General features: G+C 38.4%; 2 protein-coding genes and 1 non-coding gene across 6 annotated transcripts; 1 reads left to right on the top strand and 2 right to left on the bottom strand.

Moving 5' to 3' along the window:
- Positions 1 to 90: 90 nt before the first annotated feature.
- TRNAA-UGC lies at positions 91 to 163 on the bottom strand. Its single transcript has one exon. It is a non-coding gene; the product is annotated as a tRNA-Ala (tRNA).
- Positions 164 to 2,336: 2,173 nt separating this feature from the next.
- Positions 2,337 to 7,967, top strand: LOC122657142 (14-3-3-like protein GF14 iota). The gene is made up of 7 exons (XM_043851924.1): positions 2,337 to 2,495; positions 4,162 to 4,468; positions 6,548 to 6,635; positions 6,736 to 6,845; positions 6,968 to 7,116; positions 7,600 to 7,646; positions 7,757 to 7,967. The coding sequence occupies exons 1-7, from the start codon at positions 2,423 to 2,425 to the stop codon at positions 7,760 to 7,762; spliced, it is 780 nt and encodes a 259-aa protein (XP_043707859.1). The 5' UTR covers positions 2,337 to 2,422; the 3' UTR covers positions 7,763 to 7,967.
- A 4,153-nt stretch (positions 7,968 to 12,120) lies between these two features.
- Positions 12,121 to 18,858, bottom strand: LOC122653612. 4 transcript variants are annotated; one of them, XM_043847515.1, is made up of 6 exons: positions 18,803 to 18,858; positions 18,559 to 18,669; positions 18,087 to 18,147; positions 17,215 to 17,266; positions 17,025 to 17,094; positions 12,121 to 12,594 (listed from the first exon to the last, which is right to left on the bottom strand). In XM_043847515.1, the coding sequence occupies exons 2-6, from the start codon at positions 18,646 to 18,648 to the stop codon at positions 12,508 to 12,510; spliced, it is 360 nt and encodes a 119-aa protein (XP_043703450.1). In that variant the 5' UTR covers positions 18,649 to 18,669; positions 18,803 to 18,858; the 3' UTR covers positions 12,121 to 12,507. The 4 variants fall into 4 exon arrangements, with proteins under 4 accessions (XP_043703450.1, XP_043703448.1, XP_043703447.1 ...); XM_043847513.1 differs by having other exon boundaries at positions 18,087 to 18,159; positions 18,803 to 18,854; XM_043847512.1 differs by lacking the exon at positions 18,803 to 18,858 and having other exon boundaries at positions 18,087 to 18,159; positions 18,559 to 18,765.
- Positions 18,859 to 19,449: the final 591 nt, after the last annotated feature.

The raw sequence follows: 19,449 nt of genomic DNA, 5'->3' as shown, positions 1-19,449 counted from the left end.
TGACTTAGAGAAAGAGCAGAAGAGAAACTGGTGGTAAGTGGTAATGGTGATGAGAATGGTACGGACTTTAAACATAAAATATCTAAGCAGTGGAGATGCAGGGGATCGAACCCTGTACCTCTCGCATGCAAAGCGAGCGCTCTACCATTTGAGCTACATCCCCATGTTATCTATATCCAACCAAAGTTAAATAGCAACTCATAGCCAAACGATAAAATCTAATGACCACCCTTCTTCAAGCTCTGGGTCTCATATGGTTTCTGAGATATTGGATACTTTTAGGGGGTGTCTGTGAAATTTTCCCTTAAATTTTTTTGGGTAGAACATTCATTATTAATTCAAGTGGAAAGTCTTCATACATGGCTATGTAAGCATGCACGGTCATGTCCCCTCTCACAAAGAGTTGGAAAAGTCATAAACTCCCACCCATTAATGAATGCCTTGAAACTCCCACCCTCTCACATACATGATTTACACAATCGTATATGAAAACTTTCCCCTTAATTCAAAATAGCTTTAAATCCCTCTTTAAAAAAATAAGAGCAAATTACTTGCACCTCCTCTGTAGTTTGGTCCAATAACAAGCAACCCCAATTGTTTGAACAATTACATTCGTACACATGAAGGTTGACGGTGCTAGTTTTGAAATTTAAAAGACAGTTTTACCCTTATTATATCTTAAATTAAAATGATAAAATTAAAATACCATTTTTATCCTTATTACATCGTCAAACCTAAAATTCCCAAATCGGTTTTCTTTGTTTATTCATTTGGTCATGGAACTTTGTGCTAGTTGGGAGTTCTTGGATCTACCGACTATAAGTTAACTGGTTAGCTTGTTGATTTTGTGTTATCTGGATTTTCATGTATTTCGTTTTCAATTTATGAAGGGAAAAGTTGAGCAGGTCTTTGTGAATTGCCTTCTGTTTGAAGAGAAAGAAAGAATTGTAGAGCCTTAGAAATTGGTCGTAGTCAGCTTCCCATCTCAATGATCGCGGAGTGGAGAGTGGAGCTCCTCCCTCGCAGATCACCAGGTTGGAGAAGAAAGGGTGAAGTATATGGAGGAAGAAGAGGTTGGAACAATGGTTGAGGAGATGGTTTTGGGTCTTGTAATGTAAAGGTAAAAAGGTAAAATTACACTAATGAAGAGTAATATGATCATTTATGAATGATTTGCTTCAAATTAACTGTCTGGGCTTACTTGTAACTTGTAAGCTCCACAATAGTCCAGGGGAAGGTTCATGTAACTATTTAAATAACGGGGGTTACTTGTTATTAAACCAAATTACAGGGGAGGTGTATGTAATTTGTTCATAAAATAATTATGCAACGAACCTTTTCCAATTTCTAATAGCCACCGGTGGCCCACGGAGCAACGGTCACTTCTCCGAGCCATATTATGGATGGGAATTCACAACAGAGTGGCCTGAATCGCTCGTGGGCTAGTCTTTCCTTGGGTCATGCACGTAATGGTGAGGGGAACACGAATCAATTGAAAAAGAATAATTTATTAAATTAAATTTTAAAATTTGACACATAACTAATCCAAACCATTTTTTTCGAAGAATTTTTACATTTATCCTCTCAAATGCCACAACTAGATGGGTCATCGAGGAACCCTTTTGTTCAAGACCCTTCCATCATCACAAAAATAGTCAATTTTTTAAACCAACAAATCTCAAAGGACCAAGTTTCCCTCCACCCATGGAGGATGATTCACCCACCATCCTAGGATTCACAACCCCTCCTAGGATTTTTATATATTCCAAAATTTCCTCCCAATACCTTTTCTCACCCTGCGGTCACCATGGGTGGAGAAAAACTCGGTCCAATCTCAAATCTCCAATACTCCCAGTCACCCAAATTTTATTTTTTTTTGCGTAGAACTTTTATTAGCTGTGTCAAGGGTGGGCTTCGCTGTCTTGATCTTGGATGAAGGTGCAAGGTTAGTACCAGCCCGGTCCAAGATGAACCCTCAATCGGTTCAGTTAGTTTGTTTTGGTCAGACCCGAACCGGACATTCGAGTCAAGTTCAAAATGGGCCCGATTTTCTTTGGCGGGAGAAAGGGAAAAAAAAAAAAAAAAGGAGAGCACTGTTTCCTTTCTTTCCACAAAATTTCACAAGATCCTCGTGTCGCAATTTACTTCAAGGGCTGCGACGCATTCGCTTAAAATTCGATCACTTCTTATAACGAATCGGGGCAGTTATCTTTCTATTCTCAACATCTATGGTCAAGATCCATTCTGGCATTCCCTAATTTATGTTAATGTTAACAACGTGAACTACCATATAAACCCCATTTCCACATACGAACCTTTTTACTTCTTTTCTATATATTAATTCTAATTCGTTTAAAAGCCTCGTTCTGTTTCTTCTCCTCTGCAACTCTATCTTCTTCGTCTCTCTTATTTGATCTCTTGAATGTCGACTGAGAAGGAAAGAGAGAGCCATGTTTACATGGCGAAGCTTGCCGAGCAGGCCGAGAGATACGATGGTGAGCTTTTGATCTGCATTGCTCTCGTTTTAGCCGCATATCAGCGATTTCATTTTTATTTTCATATTGGCATTTGCTACCTCATATTCTCTAGATCGTGTAATTTGATTCTTTTGTTGTGTTTTTGGATCTTGATCTGTTGCAGTTTTGTACAATGTTGCTCAGATCCTAAATTCCTAGGGTTTCATATTGATTCAATTATGTAGGTTTATTGTTTTGATCATTGATTTGATGCACTTTCTTCTGTGGTGCTCGATTTAGCATTTAGTGGCTCAGTTTTGTTTCATGATATTCTCAGCAAATGTAGCTGAGACAAATGTTTGGTTTTACTGTTTAGCTTAGGTTTATGTTTTTCTTCTGGTTTTTGTAGACTAAATTTCTTTGGTTCCTGGTGGAGATCGTGATCATTTATTCATTTCGGAGAAATGGTTATGATTTTCTAATTATTTGTTTTCACAATGCCTCTAGATCTCTGGAAAGTGTTATATGGTAATCTAGGTGAAAAATGAGATTTATTAGGCTGCAGAAGATTCTGCATTGTCGTGTATATGCAGTAGAAAATTTATTGGCGTACAATCATGGTGTCTTTATGCATTTTCTGAGTTGCACATGTTCTCTTTTTCTCGTTTATAATGTTCTATTTGTGCATAGGATAGATTTCTCCTTTAGATCTCAATATTATTTTTTTTAAAAAGCACATAATCATTGCACTATAGTGTACAAATTCTCATGCATCCACACATAAGTTGGTAAATACTGATGAACCTGTAGATTAGTCACTGTACTTATAGGATGCATGACACATCAAATGTCCTACAAGTGAGTATTTAATTATTCCCGGTCTTTATTAAGTAAGGGATTTTCTTATTGACACCCCTTAAGGTGTCAAATAATTTGTAACCTTATTTTTTTGCACTTTTAGTTTATCGCATTTTTTCCCAATGGAGGTAAATATTTTATTTCACGTGTGTGCTAGGAAAATGTGAGAATGAGTCAATGATAGCTTTTGATAATGAAATAATGGTAAGTCATTTTCAAAATTTATTTTTTAGGGCATGAGTTCTCTGTGGGGGAGTGTTTCCCCTACGAACGCGGTGGCCAGTGAGTGCACATGCAGAAGCATCATGGGGGGCAGGATTTCTGCCTTCCATTGGGGGGTTGGGGCAGTACACTCCCCCACAGGAAACTTCTCCATATTTTGAAACCCTTTTTATCCTTACCTTAAAGAACTTTGTGAAGAAGACAAGGTGAAATCAAAAGGTGTCAAGTTCTAAATACACTTAGAGGTGTCATTTAGATTGTCCCATTAAGTAAATATCTCTAATACAGCCTGCTAGTTATGCTTACGTGTTAGCTGATTCTCATTGCATTTATATTCACCTATTGGTCATAGAGACATAGACCAATGGCTTCACTTGGACAGTGATATATTAGGAACTGGGGAGGTTCAAAATCTAACTTTAGATTATGGTTACCAATGAGTAACACGGTACACCTGTAATGTACTAAGCTCTCCATGTTATATAGATGACCTTCTCTATTCACTTTATCCCTACACCCCACTCCCACAAAAGAAAGCATCTTCCTAAGCATTTGAACCAGATCCTGAAACTCCAATTTTCATCCCGTGATTGATGTTGATAGCCCCTTATGTTTGATGGCACAGAAATGGTTGAAAGTATGAAGAAAGTTGCTAAACTTGATCTTGAGCTGACGGTGGAGGAAAGGAATCTCCTCTCTGTGGGTTACAAAAATGTCATTGGAGCACGCCGAGCTTCCTGGCGCATTATGTCCTCAATCGAGCAGAAGGAAGAGTCCAAAGGAAATGAGCATAATGTGAAACTAATCAAAAGTTATCGGCAGAATGTAGAGGAAGAGCTTTCCAAGATCTGCAACGACATCTTGACCATCATAGATGGGCACCTGATCCCTTCTTCAAGCTCTGGAGAGTCAACTGTTTTCTACTACAAGATGTGAGTTGTGTTTACTGAATATTTTATTACAATTACTTTTGTTCCTGTTAGGTTATGGCAACTGTCTTAGTGGTAATGCAAATTGTTCCAAAATAGAAAAACCAGAATTGATTAGTAGGACCAGGATCTCCGAAACAGAGAAACGAGGCAGCTTAGAGAGATTCAATAGCTTGCAGCAGAGATATCAGATAAACCTACTTTTCTGTGCATGGGTCTTCCTCAAATGTAGAATATGCTTGCAAAATGTTTTAATAAAAAGAGAACTAGTGTGACCTGGACAGACAACTCCTAGTGCTACTAGGAGAATAGAGTAGCAGTTCTGAAAGAGAATTCTATCTAAGAATTCTAATTAGAGCACATCAGAAGCCCCAAAGAAAAGATCATTAGAAACTAATATGCAAAATTCAAGACTAATCTAAGTAGTAAATTTTTGTTGAAGTTGAAAGCAACCTAATGCAGGTCCAGTCCAAAAATGTCATATTTTAATATCTGGAGTATGGACTTTTAATTTTTGGATTTATTTACTGTAGTGGCTTGAATTATAAGGCCCAAAAGTGTCAGATTATGGGGGTACACAAAAACGAATATTTTATTTCAGTGGGTCCTATGTTAATATTGATAGCGATTACTAGTCTTCTTTTAGTAGTTGATAAGGTTATTTCCTGTATATGGAGTCTACTAAATTAGTTGAAACCTATTAGGATAAGAATCCTTAGTGGACTCTATTTCTGGTTTTGAGTTTCTATATATATGTAACCTTACTATTGTGATGGAGATAGAATGAATTGATTCTGATTTAGAGTATTGGTTATTGCCAATTTTACTGGTGTTTTCTTCTCCCTCCTTTTCTCTCTCATGAGTTGGGTCTCTCCTCTTGATCTGGTTAGAGGCATATTTTCTATCTTTCTTGTGTTCTATCCTCTCTCTCTCATCAATCTGAGATTTCTCTCTTCTACTTATTTCTTCTCTCCTTTCATGGTATCTTCCTTTCTTCCTTCTTTCTTTAGATAATTTCTGGTTTCACGGTTATCAGATATATTAGTTTTCTTTTTTCTCCCATCGTCCCCTCTCTCTTGGATCATATTTTTTTAGGAAAATCTTATTTCTTCCCTCTATCACAACTTCTTCCTTATTTCTGTTTTCTCTGTTGCGTCATGCGTGGTAGTCATCTCTTCTTATTTGGACGCTAGCAAGATTCTCTCTCTGTTATTTTCTCTTATCATGTTATTATTCCATGCCTTAACTACTAACAATCCCCTTTTTTCTTTCCACCTTGCCAGTTGCCACCTCATCGACTTCAGATAAGAATAGAAGAGATAGAATAAGACAAACAGGCGAAGAATCTGCTTGAAACCAAATTGGAATCCAGCAAGAATATCCTGAGAAATTCACTCCGACAGATACTGAATCCACTGCAAACCACAGAAAAACAAAGATCTCTATTCATCAAATTGGGGGGGAGGTGCTGTATGCCCCTACATCTATTTATGGATTGGGAATGGAACACCAACTCATGGGCTGATTTAGACTAGCCTGAACCAAATCCTATACTGAAACTAAAATAAAAGATCAAAACTGAGACCAACTTAAGGGACCCATTGACCAGCTTATGGAGGGTCTCCTATTCCATCTAAGACTATCATAACTTTCAAATTTCAAGCTGGAAAACATAGACCTAATTCCAGCCGAACACTACCAGCAATCAAACATCAAAACAAAGCGAAAAAATAACTGCAACTATCCCTACAACCAGGACTGGACTAAATTCCTAAAGACTCGAGAAGTGAGCCATTGTACGACCAAACCATGTCCTCCTACTCTTGGTCTTCGAAACTGCATTAAGTAGTCTCTCAGGTTTACAAACTTCTGTGTGATATCATGTGGATTACCAAACTATCTCATACAGAATAAGGTCTCCACATCTTTTGACCCGATTTTGTCTAACATCCCCTGGGGGCTACATAGCATGCATTATCCAGCCATAAAGTTTTCTAAGCCAACATTCAAAGTCAGATTTAGATATCTTTCTAATTAGTGTAAAGTTATTTGTTGTTATGTTTCATTGTAAACTAATTGCAGGAAGGGAGATTATTACCGTTACCTGGCGGAGTTTAAGACTGACCAAGAAAGAAAAGAATCTGCGGATCAATCATTGAAGGGCTACCAGGCAAGCTTCTGTGCCTCTGATATCGGCTTAGATTCAAAAACCATTTTATTCTTGGACTCAATTTATACCATCCATGATCTTATAATTTCTTTTGTATTAGGCTGCTTCTGCCACGGCAAGTACAGATCTTCCCCCAACTCATCCAATCCGCTTGGGTCTTGCCCTAAACTTCTCTGTCTTCTACGATGAGATTCTGAATTCCCCTGAGAGGTACATCCAATTTTGTTGGTCCCATTTATTAACAGAATTTGGAGGCCCTTAAATCTTTTTTTAATCATATTTTTTCATCAAATTATCTGATGAACTTTATGGCCTCTTAATAAAATTCTTAGGGCCTGCCATTTGGCAAAACAAGCATTTGACGAGGCTATTGCAGAATTGGACACCCTGAGTGAGGAGTCATACAAGGATAGCACCTTGATCATGCAGCTGTTGAGGGACAACCTTACCCTCTGGACTTCTGATTTGCCTGAAGATGGAGGTACTGCTGTAAAGAAATTGTGAAAGTTTATTATGTTTTCCTCTTGTTTCAAATCCATGTACAAAATTGTATCATAGAGCAGGAAATGTGAGGTGTACCTGCTAGGTGGATGCAAGTGCACTAACACAATGCTTTTAAGAAACTGATCGAATGTTGGGTCATTCTGGCCCCATATATTCTGATGTCAGAATGATCTGGTTTTCCAGCCCAATAGTTGGCCATGATCTGATTGTTCGTCGACACTCCTTTACATCATTGCAACAATGGTGTATTTGTTCCAACCTTCAATGACAGTTAGGTGGTTTTACCATCTGTATCAGTCTGTGGGCCTTTGTTTGTCGTCTACTTTTAATATAATCTGTTATTGTTGTATTTGGATTCCTTTGCTGCTTTCAACAGAAAACAACTAGATTCCTTCAAGAGCAATAGCTGTTAAATGGAATAGCTGCAAGGCGTTCCTAAATACGAACAATATTTTTGCAGGTGAAGAGGGTACTAAGTTCGAGGAGACTAAAGCTGCAGAACCTGAGGTACCATTTGATTTCTCCCACTGCTTTTATTCTATTCTATTAATTTATACTGAACCCCATTTTTCCTGGTTTGAAAGGAGGCTAAAGTTTAATTTGATTTGCTTCTGCAGCATTGACGAGACTTCCAAATTTTTGCACATCTTAAGCTGGTTGGTTTCAGGGATGTCGTTTATAGATCTTGAAGTTGACTTAGAAGCAGAGCAATTTTAGCTTTTCTTCTTTGGGGTTGGGGATAGAGGGGAGGACTCACTGTAGTAGCTGGTATTATTTCATGGGCTTTCTTTATGGCCTTGAGATTAGTTAGTTCGTTTGGCTTGATTTTAAATTTTCTTTTCCCATTGTTCTACCCTCCCTTTTATCCTTTTTTTCCTCTTGTGTCGTTCTCTCACAACGATGACGAGAAGATAAAGAGCTGCTGCATGGACTGCATCCTTTTATGGATTTCAAGATAATTGTAGGAAGGGAGGATGCAGCGGTTACTCTTTTCCGTCTTTTTTCTGTTTTTTTACCCCTTCGATCCTACCCAGGGTTCTCGCTTGCTTTTTATCCATACGACCCTGGATATCTTCTGTTTTCTTATTCTATAATAATTACTAGATTGCTCTAGTCTCTTGTTGGATTTTATGCTCCCCCCCCTCCCCACCGAGTTGGGCTCCTCTGTAGCACGATAGGGAGTGTAGTGCACATTCAACGGGCCACAATGCTCAGGTATGCAGCCCAACACCCTACCTGTGTTGGGTTGCGTGCCCAAGCATTGTTGCCCGTCATGTCAGATGGTGTGTTACAAACTTTGTCGTGCTACAGAGGATCCAAATTCCCCCCCAAATTGACATCCTCTATTTCTGCATGCCCTTATTTCTCTGTGTGCCTTACACACAACGGGGTACACAAAGACTGCCTCGATTAATTTGTTTTGAGTGTACCTTGTTGTCACTTAGACGGTAAAATAAGAAACCATAACCATTTTTTTGATAACGGAATAAAATAAATTGAAAATTGAAAGTGATTTATCATTAAGTCGTTGTCCATGTGAAATGACAGGAATATCTTCATTAGTTTTAAAGTATGTTATACTAAAACTACAAAAATATAAAACGGAAAAAAAAAAGTTCCCATCAGGCTATGTGTAACCTGTGCGGCTGTGCCCAGAAACATCTCACTTCCCTTTTTGCCCATTATAAAATCATAATTTCCTTTTCCCAAATCTTGATTTCTTTTGATAATACCAAATCTTGATTACAACAAGATTTTTATTCATTTATTGTTAATCGTAAACTTGAATCCATCGTGTTCCCTTGAATTATCTAGATAGCACATTATGCGTACTTGAACCTAAGCCTAGTTGGATTTATATTATCTATGGTTCCCTGACCGGTGCGGTTCCCTAGTGCCTCTCACAAGAGGGGGGTGGGATCTACCCGGGGCACTTGACCGAACACTCTGCCTAAGTGAGATTTACCTTCCTCGTGTGAGAGGCACTAGGAAACCGCACCGGTCAGGAACAGCATACGATAAAAATTCCAATTTTAATTGTTATTTAATAAAAAAGATCTTTGTTGGTTCCATGCATGCGACTCCATATGAATGAATGATGAAATAATAAGTTAAGTTTTTATCCAAAATAATAATAATAATAATAAGTTAAGCTTAAATGGAATAATTAAACGGTCAATATAGAAGCAACACACATTAGGTGGGATGATGTTCTTTGTTCCGTAGCACAATCAATGTCCAAACATATGGGCCTGTCATTTAGGGGGTAGGATGGTTATTTCACCATTTAGGGGGTAGGATGGTTATTTCACCCACCCCATGTGTCTGGACGCAGTCGAACATTTGACCATCTTATTTTCTATACCGAAAAGATGAACAAAGCAAAGAAAAGGCATTAAACCTTCCTGAAGTGCATGTTGTTGTTGTCTCCTCGCCCGTCTGTGTTTCTTTTGGAAGCACAAAATCCAATTGTAACGTGCATGCATGTCCCATAAAGGTGTTTTCGTACACAGATTAATGCATTCTGTTAATGTTACGAATGCTTCTCTCCCTCTCTCTCTTTGTGAAATACCAATAAAAAATTGAAAGCTTCACTTCAATAATAAAATACGAGAATCTCAGGAAAGCACTCAGTGTTTTTGGGCAGTGATGAGGCACAGCTACAGGCCTGTCCTGCCGGGATTAGAATATTAGATGAGTGTGTTAGAAATATTGGGAATAAATGACAAGTTTTTGGATTGTGTTTTCCTTGCCATTGTGAGGCATCAAATTAATGCGAGAGTTTTGGGAGAGACTATTTTGGGAGCCATACTAAAACCTTATATGGATTTGTGAATCTTTCATTGCATCGTGAAGGAAAATTTTCTCTAAAATTTTTATGGACTGTATTATCTAGCCTCTATAGTCTCAATACACTTAGTTGTGTGAACAGTATTATGAAAAAAAAATTTCATGTGTTTAAAAGTATATATCAGTTTGGTTTTGAATTAATTGGTTCCCGTTATATGGTTTACTATTAGTTTCATTTCATTTGTTAATGATTTTATGTTACATGAATCATCATCCATTTTGGTTCAGCGAAAAGTCAAGCTTGACCCAAATTTCTAAAAATGAATCTTATTAAAAAACATGTATCAATCAGATATACCTATATTTTTAGTTGGAGAAAAATTCCCTATGGGGGGGAGTGTACTGTCCACACTTAGACCCAGTGGGGGCGAAATGATTGCCACGCCCCCAAGATGCTTCTGCACACACTCTTGTTGGCCCCCACACACCTGCGAAGGTCACGCTCCCCCATTTCTAATGGTCTAAAATTTAGTTGAGGGATGGCTGGTTGTCACTTGTCACGACCACGATGAATGACTTACTTTTGAAGGCAATTTGGACAAAAGGTCGTGAGTTTGAAGGGATTCGGACATTCATAAAAAAGGGGTGGTAATAACAATTCCAACTATGTAGCATATTATGTTGCGGCTCGTGAAAATGACCATTTCTCCAAGTTTAACTATGGGGGGAGGGGGGGGGGGTTCCCTCCAACGCTACAGTTTCATGCCTTGGAAGAGGAGTATTACAGGAAAACATTAAAATTAGGAAAGTATATAAGAAATTTTACAAGGGGTGGTGCTACAATAATCATTGAGTCTTATGAGGGATGCCAGCATTCAATTTTGAAATTAAATTAAAGTTGTGCAAATCTTTTACCCTTCAAATATTTCAGCATAAGTTTCTCTGTTCGAAAACTTAATTCAAATGGAATTTAATTGTGGGATATCCAAGGAATGGTCTACATACTCGACCAAGAGACAAAACATGATTCAAACCCTAAAGACGGAAGTCGGGGCACAGAACCTTCGAACTACCAACCACATGTCAAATTTCAAACCCATATTCAGCAATTTGGATTGGTTCATGTATGTCCATGCACCCCCCCCCCCCCTCCGTAGTTCTTTTGCACCCATGTCAAATTACTAGACTTTTCAATGATCTGATTCATTAAATCATCAAAACTTGTTATTTGAGCTGAATCTTCTCATATATGTAGGAGACCTAGGAGTCTACCTATCCACAAAATTTCAGCCCAATCTGATCTACCATGTGATAGAAATAGGTATCTAACGATGGCACGGTTATATGAACTAGAAAACCTCTCCCTTTTAATTTTCACCATTTTTCTTTGCTTTAAATTGATATTGGTAAAGTAAGATTAAACTCAAACTATACACATAAATACGCAAGAATGTGGTCCATCCACAGCAACACCACCAAAATTTCTGCTCCAACTAACAAGGCAAATGGCAGATCAAAATTGCTCGAGCTACACCAAAGTGGAAATCCAGCTGAAAAAGAGCTCCAAAGTGGAAGTCCGGCGGATGTGAACCCGCCTTAGAAAAAAGTAGTACAAGGCAAACGAAATGATCTGGAAATCTAACATGCTTAAAACCTTGCTCTGTCAAGAAATTTTCTGCCATGTGGCGGACCCGCATGACAGATCCAGAGTCCAGACCATCCACCCCATTAAACATCATTATGACGAACCAGAGACAACTGGTGTTCTTATTCAAATCCTGCTCATATCCTATACATAGTTTGGCATTAGTGAATCTCATATCTGACACTAAACTTGGTATGTCTGAACCAAAACCGTGTATTTGATCTTCTTCCCCCCCCCCCCGGCGTTCTTTAGTTTCATATACAAAAGGCTAACTGTGAACCATAAGAAAATGTTTCGGCAACAGTCTAAGAGCACAGTCTATCTGGTCTTTGCTATTCCATCTTTTAATCTGTGACAAAATCAAATGAAAAAAAGAGTCTGAAGAATTGGTTGATCAGAGAATGATCGGACCATATAGTCCATTGATCAATCAATCATCAATGGCTTATGACAGACAAGATTTTCATCAACAATTGTGTTGTCTGGGCCCAGCCATCAACTATACAATGTTCGGACCAGCAGTCTACGAAAACACCACTCTTATTCTAAAGAGGTCAAGAAGTCAGTAGCCTTACCATTATTATCAGTTGTCAAGGATCTGTTTAGTCAAGTAATACATGCCCTCACCAGGTACAGCCTACAACGCAGGTATATGCAAAAATGCCTTGGCGTTAGCGTCCCACCCTGTTTCTGAGCAAGATCAGTAACAAAATCATTGCCAAGAAAGTGGCCTACATACACACCCTATGGACATTAAAATCTACTTTCTTTTCCTCTCGACGAGGTTTATAAAGTAAACGCAAATTGACCATCCATCAGCCTAATATTCTACTGAAACGAATAAAACAGCACCCAATAAAGTATTGACTACCACCACAAAGGAGAGGCTGTACAAGCTGAAGAGAAACATGTATATATACCAAAAGCTGTGGATTACGAATCTTCTTTGCCAAAGAAACTTTGTGGTAGGGAAAAATCTTCTTCTTGATTCAAAAGCTCTCCCTCATCATTGTCTGGTTTCTGGATTTTGACATGGAAGATAGTAGAACAAGTTAGGTGACTTTAAAGTCTTTAATGCATAAATAAGAAAGGAAACATAAAGTACATACAGCACAAAACTGCTCCCAGGAAAGCTATGAAAGAAACAGTAGTCGCATCAACAGAAATAATATAGAGGAATATTCGTCCGCACTCCAGGTATGGGAATCTATGGACGGGCATCTAGTTCTACCACATGGAAGAGTTGATAGGAAATGCTGGACCGGCCACATGTCAAATTGCAATTCCTATGCATAGGCATGCACCCTCTCCATTGTCTTGGATTTTTCAATGTTTTGTTCCACTAGTTGGGCAATTCCATTTGCACTGAATCTGGAAATGTGAGCAGAGGACCTTAGGGTTTACCTGTCCACAAAAATTTGGCCCATCCGACCTGCCACATGGCAGAACTAAACGCCAGTAGATAGATCCTTTACCAGGACCCCTGACCAGGAAACCTTCTCCTTTTTTATTTACATTTTAGGGGATGGTCTTGGATCTGGATGAGTAGAAGAATTAAATTATTCTTCTTTTATAGATAACAATTTTAGTGAGAAGCAGAAAATAAATGAATAAAGAATAGAAAGAGCCCAAAAATTGGGACACTGTGAGAAACAAAAGGAGATGGCACAGACAAAAGAGGAGTCCCCCTTCACAACTGAATGACAGGGAGACTTAGCATGAACCAACCAGAACTTGAAGAACCATCAACTAGCCCATAGTTGGCACAGCGTCTAGGCGTCCCAAGGCATTAGAGGGGGCCTGGAAGCAAGGCGACCAAGGTGCCTGGACACCTAAGCATCGACTTGACAATATGAAATAACCCAACCAGAATCACCGCCACTAATTTAAACAATGCTAAAAATTAGAATAGCAGATACCCAGAGACCCTACCAACTCCCCAGAAGAGGCCAAATTACACAAAAGCAACCATCAAAGTTGAGCTCTACAACACCTAGAAGCAAGGTGCCTGGACACCTAAGCGTCGACTTGACAATATGCACTAACCCAACCAGAATCACCGGCACTAATTTAACCAATGCTAAAAATTAGAATAGTAGATACCCAGAGACTCTACCAACCCCCAGAAGGGGCCAAATTACACAAAAGCAACCACCAAAGTTGAGCTCCACAACACCTGGAAGCAAGGCGACCAAAGTGCCTGGACACCTAAGCGTCAACTTGACATTTTGACAATATGAACTAACCCAACCAGAATCACCGGCACTAATTTAACCAATGCTAAAAATTAGAATAGCAGATACCCAAAGGCCCTACCAACCCCCTAGAAGGGTCCAAATTACACAAAAGCAACCATCAAAGTTGAGCTCCACAACACCTGGAAGAAAGGATATGCATGTGGTAGGGCTCGATCCTAGTATGACCGCAGATAGAGTTATTTGGAGAATAAGGACCCTTGTAGCCGACCCCTTATAGGGGGATGTTCCTTGGATTCTGCTTTAACTACTGTATAGACTTTTTCCTTTAGTAATATTATTTTCTCTTTTGTACTTCCTTTTACTCCTTTTTTTTCTACTCCCTCCTACTTCTCTTTTTTTAATTACTGTGATAGCCGCTTCGGATCCATGTAGCCGACCCCATTTAGTTGGGATAAGGTTATGGTTGTTGTTTGTTGTTTGTTTTCTATCATCCTCAAATTCAATGATAATCTCGTTGGTCTATAATATTAAGTTGCTCTCTTCCTTATTGCATACATTGGCCTTCGCCAAGTCTATTGATTCATCCTTCCTGTTATCCCCAAACTCCAATAAGAAATTTCTAAAGATTCTCTCAATCTTTTCGCTGCAGCCATGCGAACTCCGGAAACTAAGAAGAAACAGGCTCCTGTCTTGCTGTGTTGACTTGATTTCTCCCAATGAAATGTGTTCTTCTTCAAGAGGTGATTGTCTCAACTAGCTCTTTTTCCTGCACATCCCAGTAATTCAGTCAGCAAAGTGAACTTACTCCTCATGGATGCTAATCCTATCTACCTCTAATTTCTCAGGATTTGTTGTTATCTCCATGTTTTATTGAAAACATCCCAAAATTTCTTTCAAAGTACAGTTGACTTTGATCAGCTAATTGGAGATGGGAAATCACTACTTGCTCCAACTAAAGAAAGAAAAAGATAGTAATTTAAGGGGAATAATATAAGGATGGCAATCAACTGAATTAATTGGATAGCCGCATCCAACCAAAACCTACTGGGGCTTCTAGTACTGCTCTTAATAAGGTCAGGGCACAACCAGGAAGGTGAAAAGTGACCACAATTTGGGTTAAAAGTGAAAGAAATTAAAGACAGCCCACTCCATAATGCTATTATTTTGCCATCTTATACAAGAAGATCAGTAAAAAAAGAAAGAAGGAAAAATAAATAATTTATTAAAGATTTTTCAACAATGCACAATGAAAAGAAGACATACAAAATCCTTCCTTTCTTCTTCCTCTTCATGGCCCAAATGGTGAAATTAGGTTTCAAAACTTCTAGGTAACCTTACGCTGTAGGATGCTGTATACACAAAATTTAGTACTAGAATACACATAATTCTATTAAAACAACTAAATTATGTTTAAGGAATGAATAAACATAAAATTAGAAACCATGTCATAATTATCAAATGTTATACATGGTTCATTATAAAGATATGGGAGTGATTTGGCCAAATTCACAAAAATTGAGGTTTTCAAGGAAGTTACACTCTTTGGAGTCAAAACTGGAGAAACGATACCAAAACTTGAAACATGGTCGAAATTTCATCGAAACTACGAAATTTCGATTGAAACTATGCATTTTATACAAAGGGTTTGACCGAAACGATACTGACATTCGAAACATGGTTGAAATCTCGCCGAAATTGCGAAATTTCGGTCGAAACTTTGACAAAAATGTATATCGCAGTAGGTTTTGTTTCGAGACCTTGCAAAACTGATACGAAACCCAAGATTTTGCTGAAATCTTGTGAAACCTCGTACCATGAACCAAAGATATTTAATTCTATATCATCTTTATTCTGAAGAAGAATCCTTAACTGTTTCATGCTTGCACCAGCTTTTGGAGGTGAAGAGGAAGAAGAAAGGAAGGATTTCGCGGAAGCAACCGAGCTCTTCCAGGTTTCAACTGAAATTTCGCGGAACTGCGAAATATTTCAGTATCTATCCTAGTCGAAACCAGGCTTGAAATCAAAACCTTGATCCTTGCTTTGGTTCCTTAGGATTTTTGAAGAATCTGGGTATTTAGGTATTTTCTCATTCTTAACTTTCTTGTTCTTTTCACATGGGGAAAAGATTCTTCAGAATGATATTTAAAACATGAGGGCTCTTTCTTTCTTTGTAGCCCTTTTTTTATAATTTTCTTTTTCAATAGCTCTCTTAAAGGATGCTTGACTGTGGACTGAGGTATATTCTACATACTTTTATCTGAAGTAGATTTTTGTGCCAGCTCTTTCAAGAAAATGAATGTTTGACAGTTTGCCTACTGCTAGGGATGATTCATAATGGTTTTATGGATTTTAATTGGTTCTTGATAGTTTCATAATGTTTTGTTTTCCTATTTACTGTTATTTCAAGTACATGTTCTAAATGCTTTTATAGCAGATGTTCCAAATAACTTGCTGATGAGTTAGCTACAGGGGTAGTTGGTAGGCCTAGTATGGTTTGATGTTCAACTATGACATTGTCATGTCCTATTGATACATTAGTTTTTTTTTTTTTTAAGGGGAGGGGGGGTAGAAGATACATAAGTTTATAACTTTATATGGCATGTGTCTGTCTCATATTTTCTAGCCCTTTTGTGAACTTGCATAGGCTTCTACATGTGCTGACTGACTGGCTCACTTTAATCTTCTGTTAAAAAGCTGAATTTATCAACAGCCAAAGCAACCCCAAATTCTTTAGTTTTTCATAAAAATTAAAAAGATAAAAAAAAATGGTAGTCCTTTCTTTTCTATTAGAACAAAGCACTCTTCTTATATTTATATGTAGTAACTTTTTCTTGGATTACATGGGGTGGGAAAGTTTAATAACAGGCTCCAGGCATTGAAGACAAAAGATAGGAATGTGGGAGTGTGCACACCTATTTAGTATTGGACATGGTCCATGGCAGAGCTGATTTAATAAGATTTTAGATTTCGTAGACGCAAACTGTGACAAACACTAGATGTTGCAATCCTTAAACAATTTTCAAACTTTTGAAAAATCTCTTTTTTATTATGGGCGAGGGGATGGGCGAGGGGATGGGCGGCTGCAACTTTTGTGGCATTACAAGGAAAACCCCACCTGCAACCCCCCCCCCTCAAAGGTGAAGCTGGGATTCAATCTCAGGACGTGACAACAACAGGCCACTGCCCTTACCAACTACACTAACTGGCAGCTTCAAATTTTTAAAGTTCAGAAAATTCATCAAAGCTCCATACCAGTGTCTCTAAGTTGTAGAATCGATCCAGCAACTGCAAAACCTCATCAGGTGAAAAGTTGCGATCAAAACTGCCAAATTGAGAGAGCAAAGTTAAGTGGAATGCAAAATACTAAGCCTTCAAACGAGTCTAACTTTGAACTTTGAGGATGGCTCTAAAAGAATCAAACCAAATAGAAGACAAAACTAACCTTCTTCTCAAAAATTCCATCAGACCATAAAGGACAAAGTGGCGGTGAATACCTGCTTGAGAACAATTTAAAAAGAAACAGATCATTACACTTTCATGTTGCTAGATTTTCATCATCAATGGAATACTATTGTGTAGGGAATATAAATTGTACTGGGGTTTTTTTGGTGGCCTATGCTTAACAGATTTCATTATGGGGTGTGGATATAGGCCCGATTATTGTGATGAAATTTTGGATAAATATCAAATTCCAATTGTCATTTGCTAATGAAAAGGACCACCCGTTGAATACCAACTCAAATGATCAACCAAACATATTTTACAACTTCTAAAGGAATAGCAACCCTGCACACTACAACCAGGACACCATGTGTCCACAAACACAGACAACAAATGGCAATAACCAACTCTAATCCAAGGATGAACTTAGCAGTCAACAGAAACTCCCAACCACTTCCAGTTTCTCTACAGCTTACTGACAAGAAGGTAACAAAGATAACTAAATACATATGAGGATTTATAAAAGAACCATCCACCACAAGCTTCTTTACTTCATTGAAGATCTCTGGAGGAAGGCTAATTCATCGGTACACAGACCCACCAATAACTTCATCCCCTCTCCCAAACACCTGTTAGTTGGGAAATCCTCTTTTTCGCAACAATATCCCAAATGTCTAGACCTACTTCACACCACTAGTAACAACATCGCAATTTGTCAAGCCTATTTAATGTACTAGTCCATGGGCTTAACCCTCTGCAATGGTACTGCACTCTACTACAACTATAAAGCTACCACCACACATCAGATTCCTGTTCTGACATTGAGGTGCCTTAGAAAAATAGAACAAATAAACTCCATGTTTATAGACTTACCTTGTAGTTTGACTACAGGATATATTTCGAGAGCTTCTAACAATCTCAGTTCCACTTCAACCTGTGATTGCTCCTGGGGTTGGGAGAAAGGAACCAAAAGACAAAAATATTTTCACATAGAAAGCAAAAATGACAAAGGATGTCTTGGTAGCCGCCAGGAATGAAACCATTTCATTTGGAATTGGCACATCAATTTGAATGCTTAACGCGATACTTCAAAATGGACTCAATCACGAATCATACTGGCTTACCATTAAAATAAACAGCAATAAGGTCGTTCCAGGTCTGTAAGAAACCAGATCATGTCTTTTAGTTATTCACACTTTGGTGATGAATGAGATGAGCCCATTTTGGTTCAGTTTAATGTCAAATGCACTCACATGCTATCACAAATCAAAATGAAACGCATTTCATTCCAGGCGACAACCAAGCGTAGACAAAATGACTAAAAAGAGGTGCATATAAAACCGACCTTAGGAAGAGAAGATGCTGAAGACGGTAGAGCCTGTCCTGGAGAATGAACTGAAAGACCGTCTCGTTCTTCTTCGCCTGCAACTTCCATATCTCTAGAATTCGTTAACTCCTGGAGGTTTAAAGCTGCATTCGATCAAAAATAGCTCAAAACATTTTCACAATCAACTAAACAAACAGAAGTTCAATTTTTTCTTTTTTCACCTAGGGTTTTGCTTTTATCAAAAAAAAAACTAGGGTTTTGCCGTTTGATCCGTGAAAACTCAATTTTTTTCCGTGTTTGTCTGACATGTGACACTGCATGACCACAGGTCCACCGTCAACATGACAAAGTGGACCCACTTTTCACTTGTTCTTTTCGCTTTTGGTTACCAATCGCGTAATATTGAACAATCAGGTGAGAGAGAGTATATTCTTTTATGGGCCGTTGGATGGCCGCTGGCTTATGCGGCGTACGGGTACGATTTGCTGATATACTTCGTCTCCCTCACGCAGTGCTTAATTGGGCCAGGCTCAGGCCAAGTAAAGGTCCATGGGCATGGGCCTCCACTGCTCAACTAAAGATGGTTCTTCATCTTGAATCCGCCTTCACCAAAACAAAAAAATCTTGAATCCGCCCAATCCATACACCTGCCCCATATTTATTTAGTGGCAATTTTCGTCAAAAGGATTTAGGGATCAGATGTCGGATTAAATCGGTCTTAGCAAATCCTGAGTTAACTCGGCTTATACGGTAATTTTTTATCCGATCCATTAGGGTGTAATTGGGAGATCAATGGCATCGAGCACTACACTATCCATCGTATGTATTATATTCTTTACAATAAGGTGAATTATATTGTCACAATGGTTTGTTATTTTTCAAATGTCGCAAAAGCAACTATTCTGTCAC

The sequence above is a fragment of the Telopea speciosissima genome, chromosome 3 (assembly GCF_018873765.1).
Source record: "Telopea speciosissima isolate NSW1024214 ecotype Mountain lineage chromosome 3, Tspe_v1, whole genome shotgun sequence".
Taxonomy (NCBI): Eukaryota; Viridiplantae; Streptophyta; class Magnoliopsida; order Proteales; family Proteaceae; genus Telopea; species Telopea speciosissima.
Note: the sequence above shows the minus strand (reverse complement) of the source record. Positions and strands in the feature narration are given on the sequence as shown.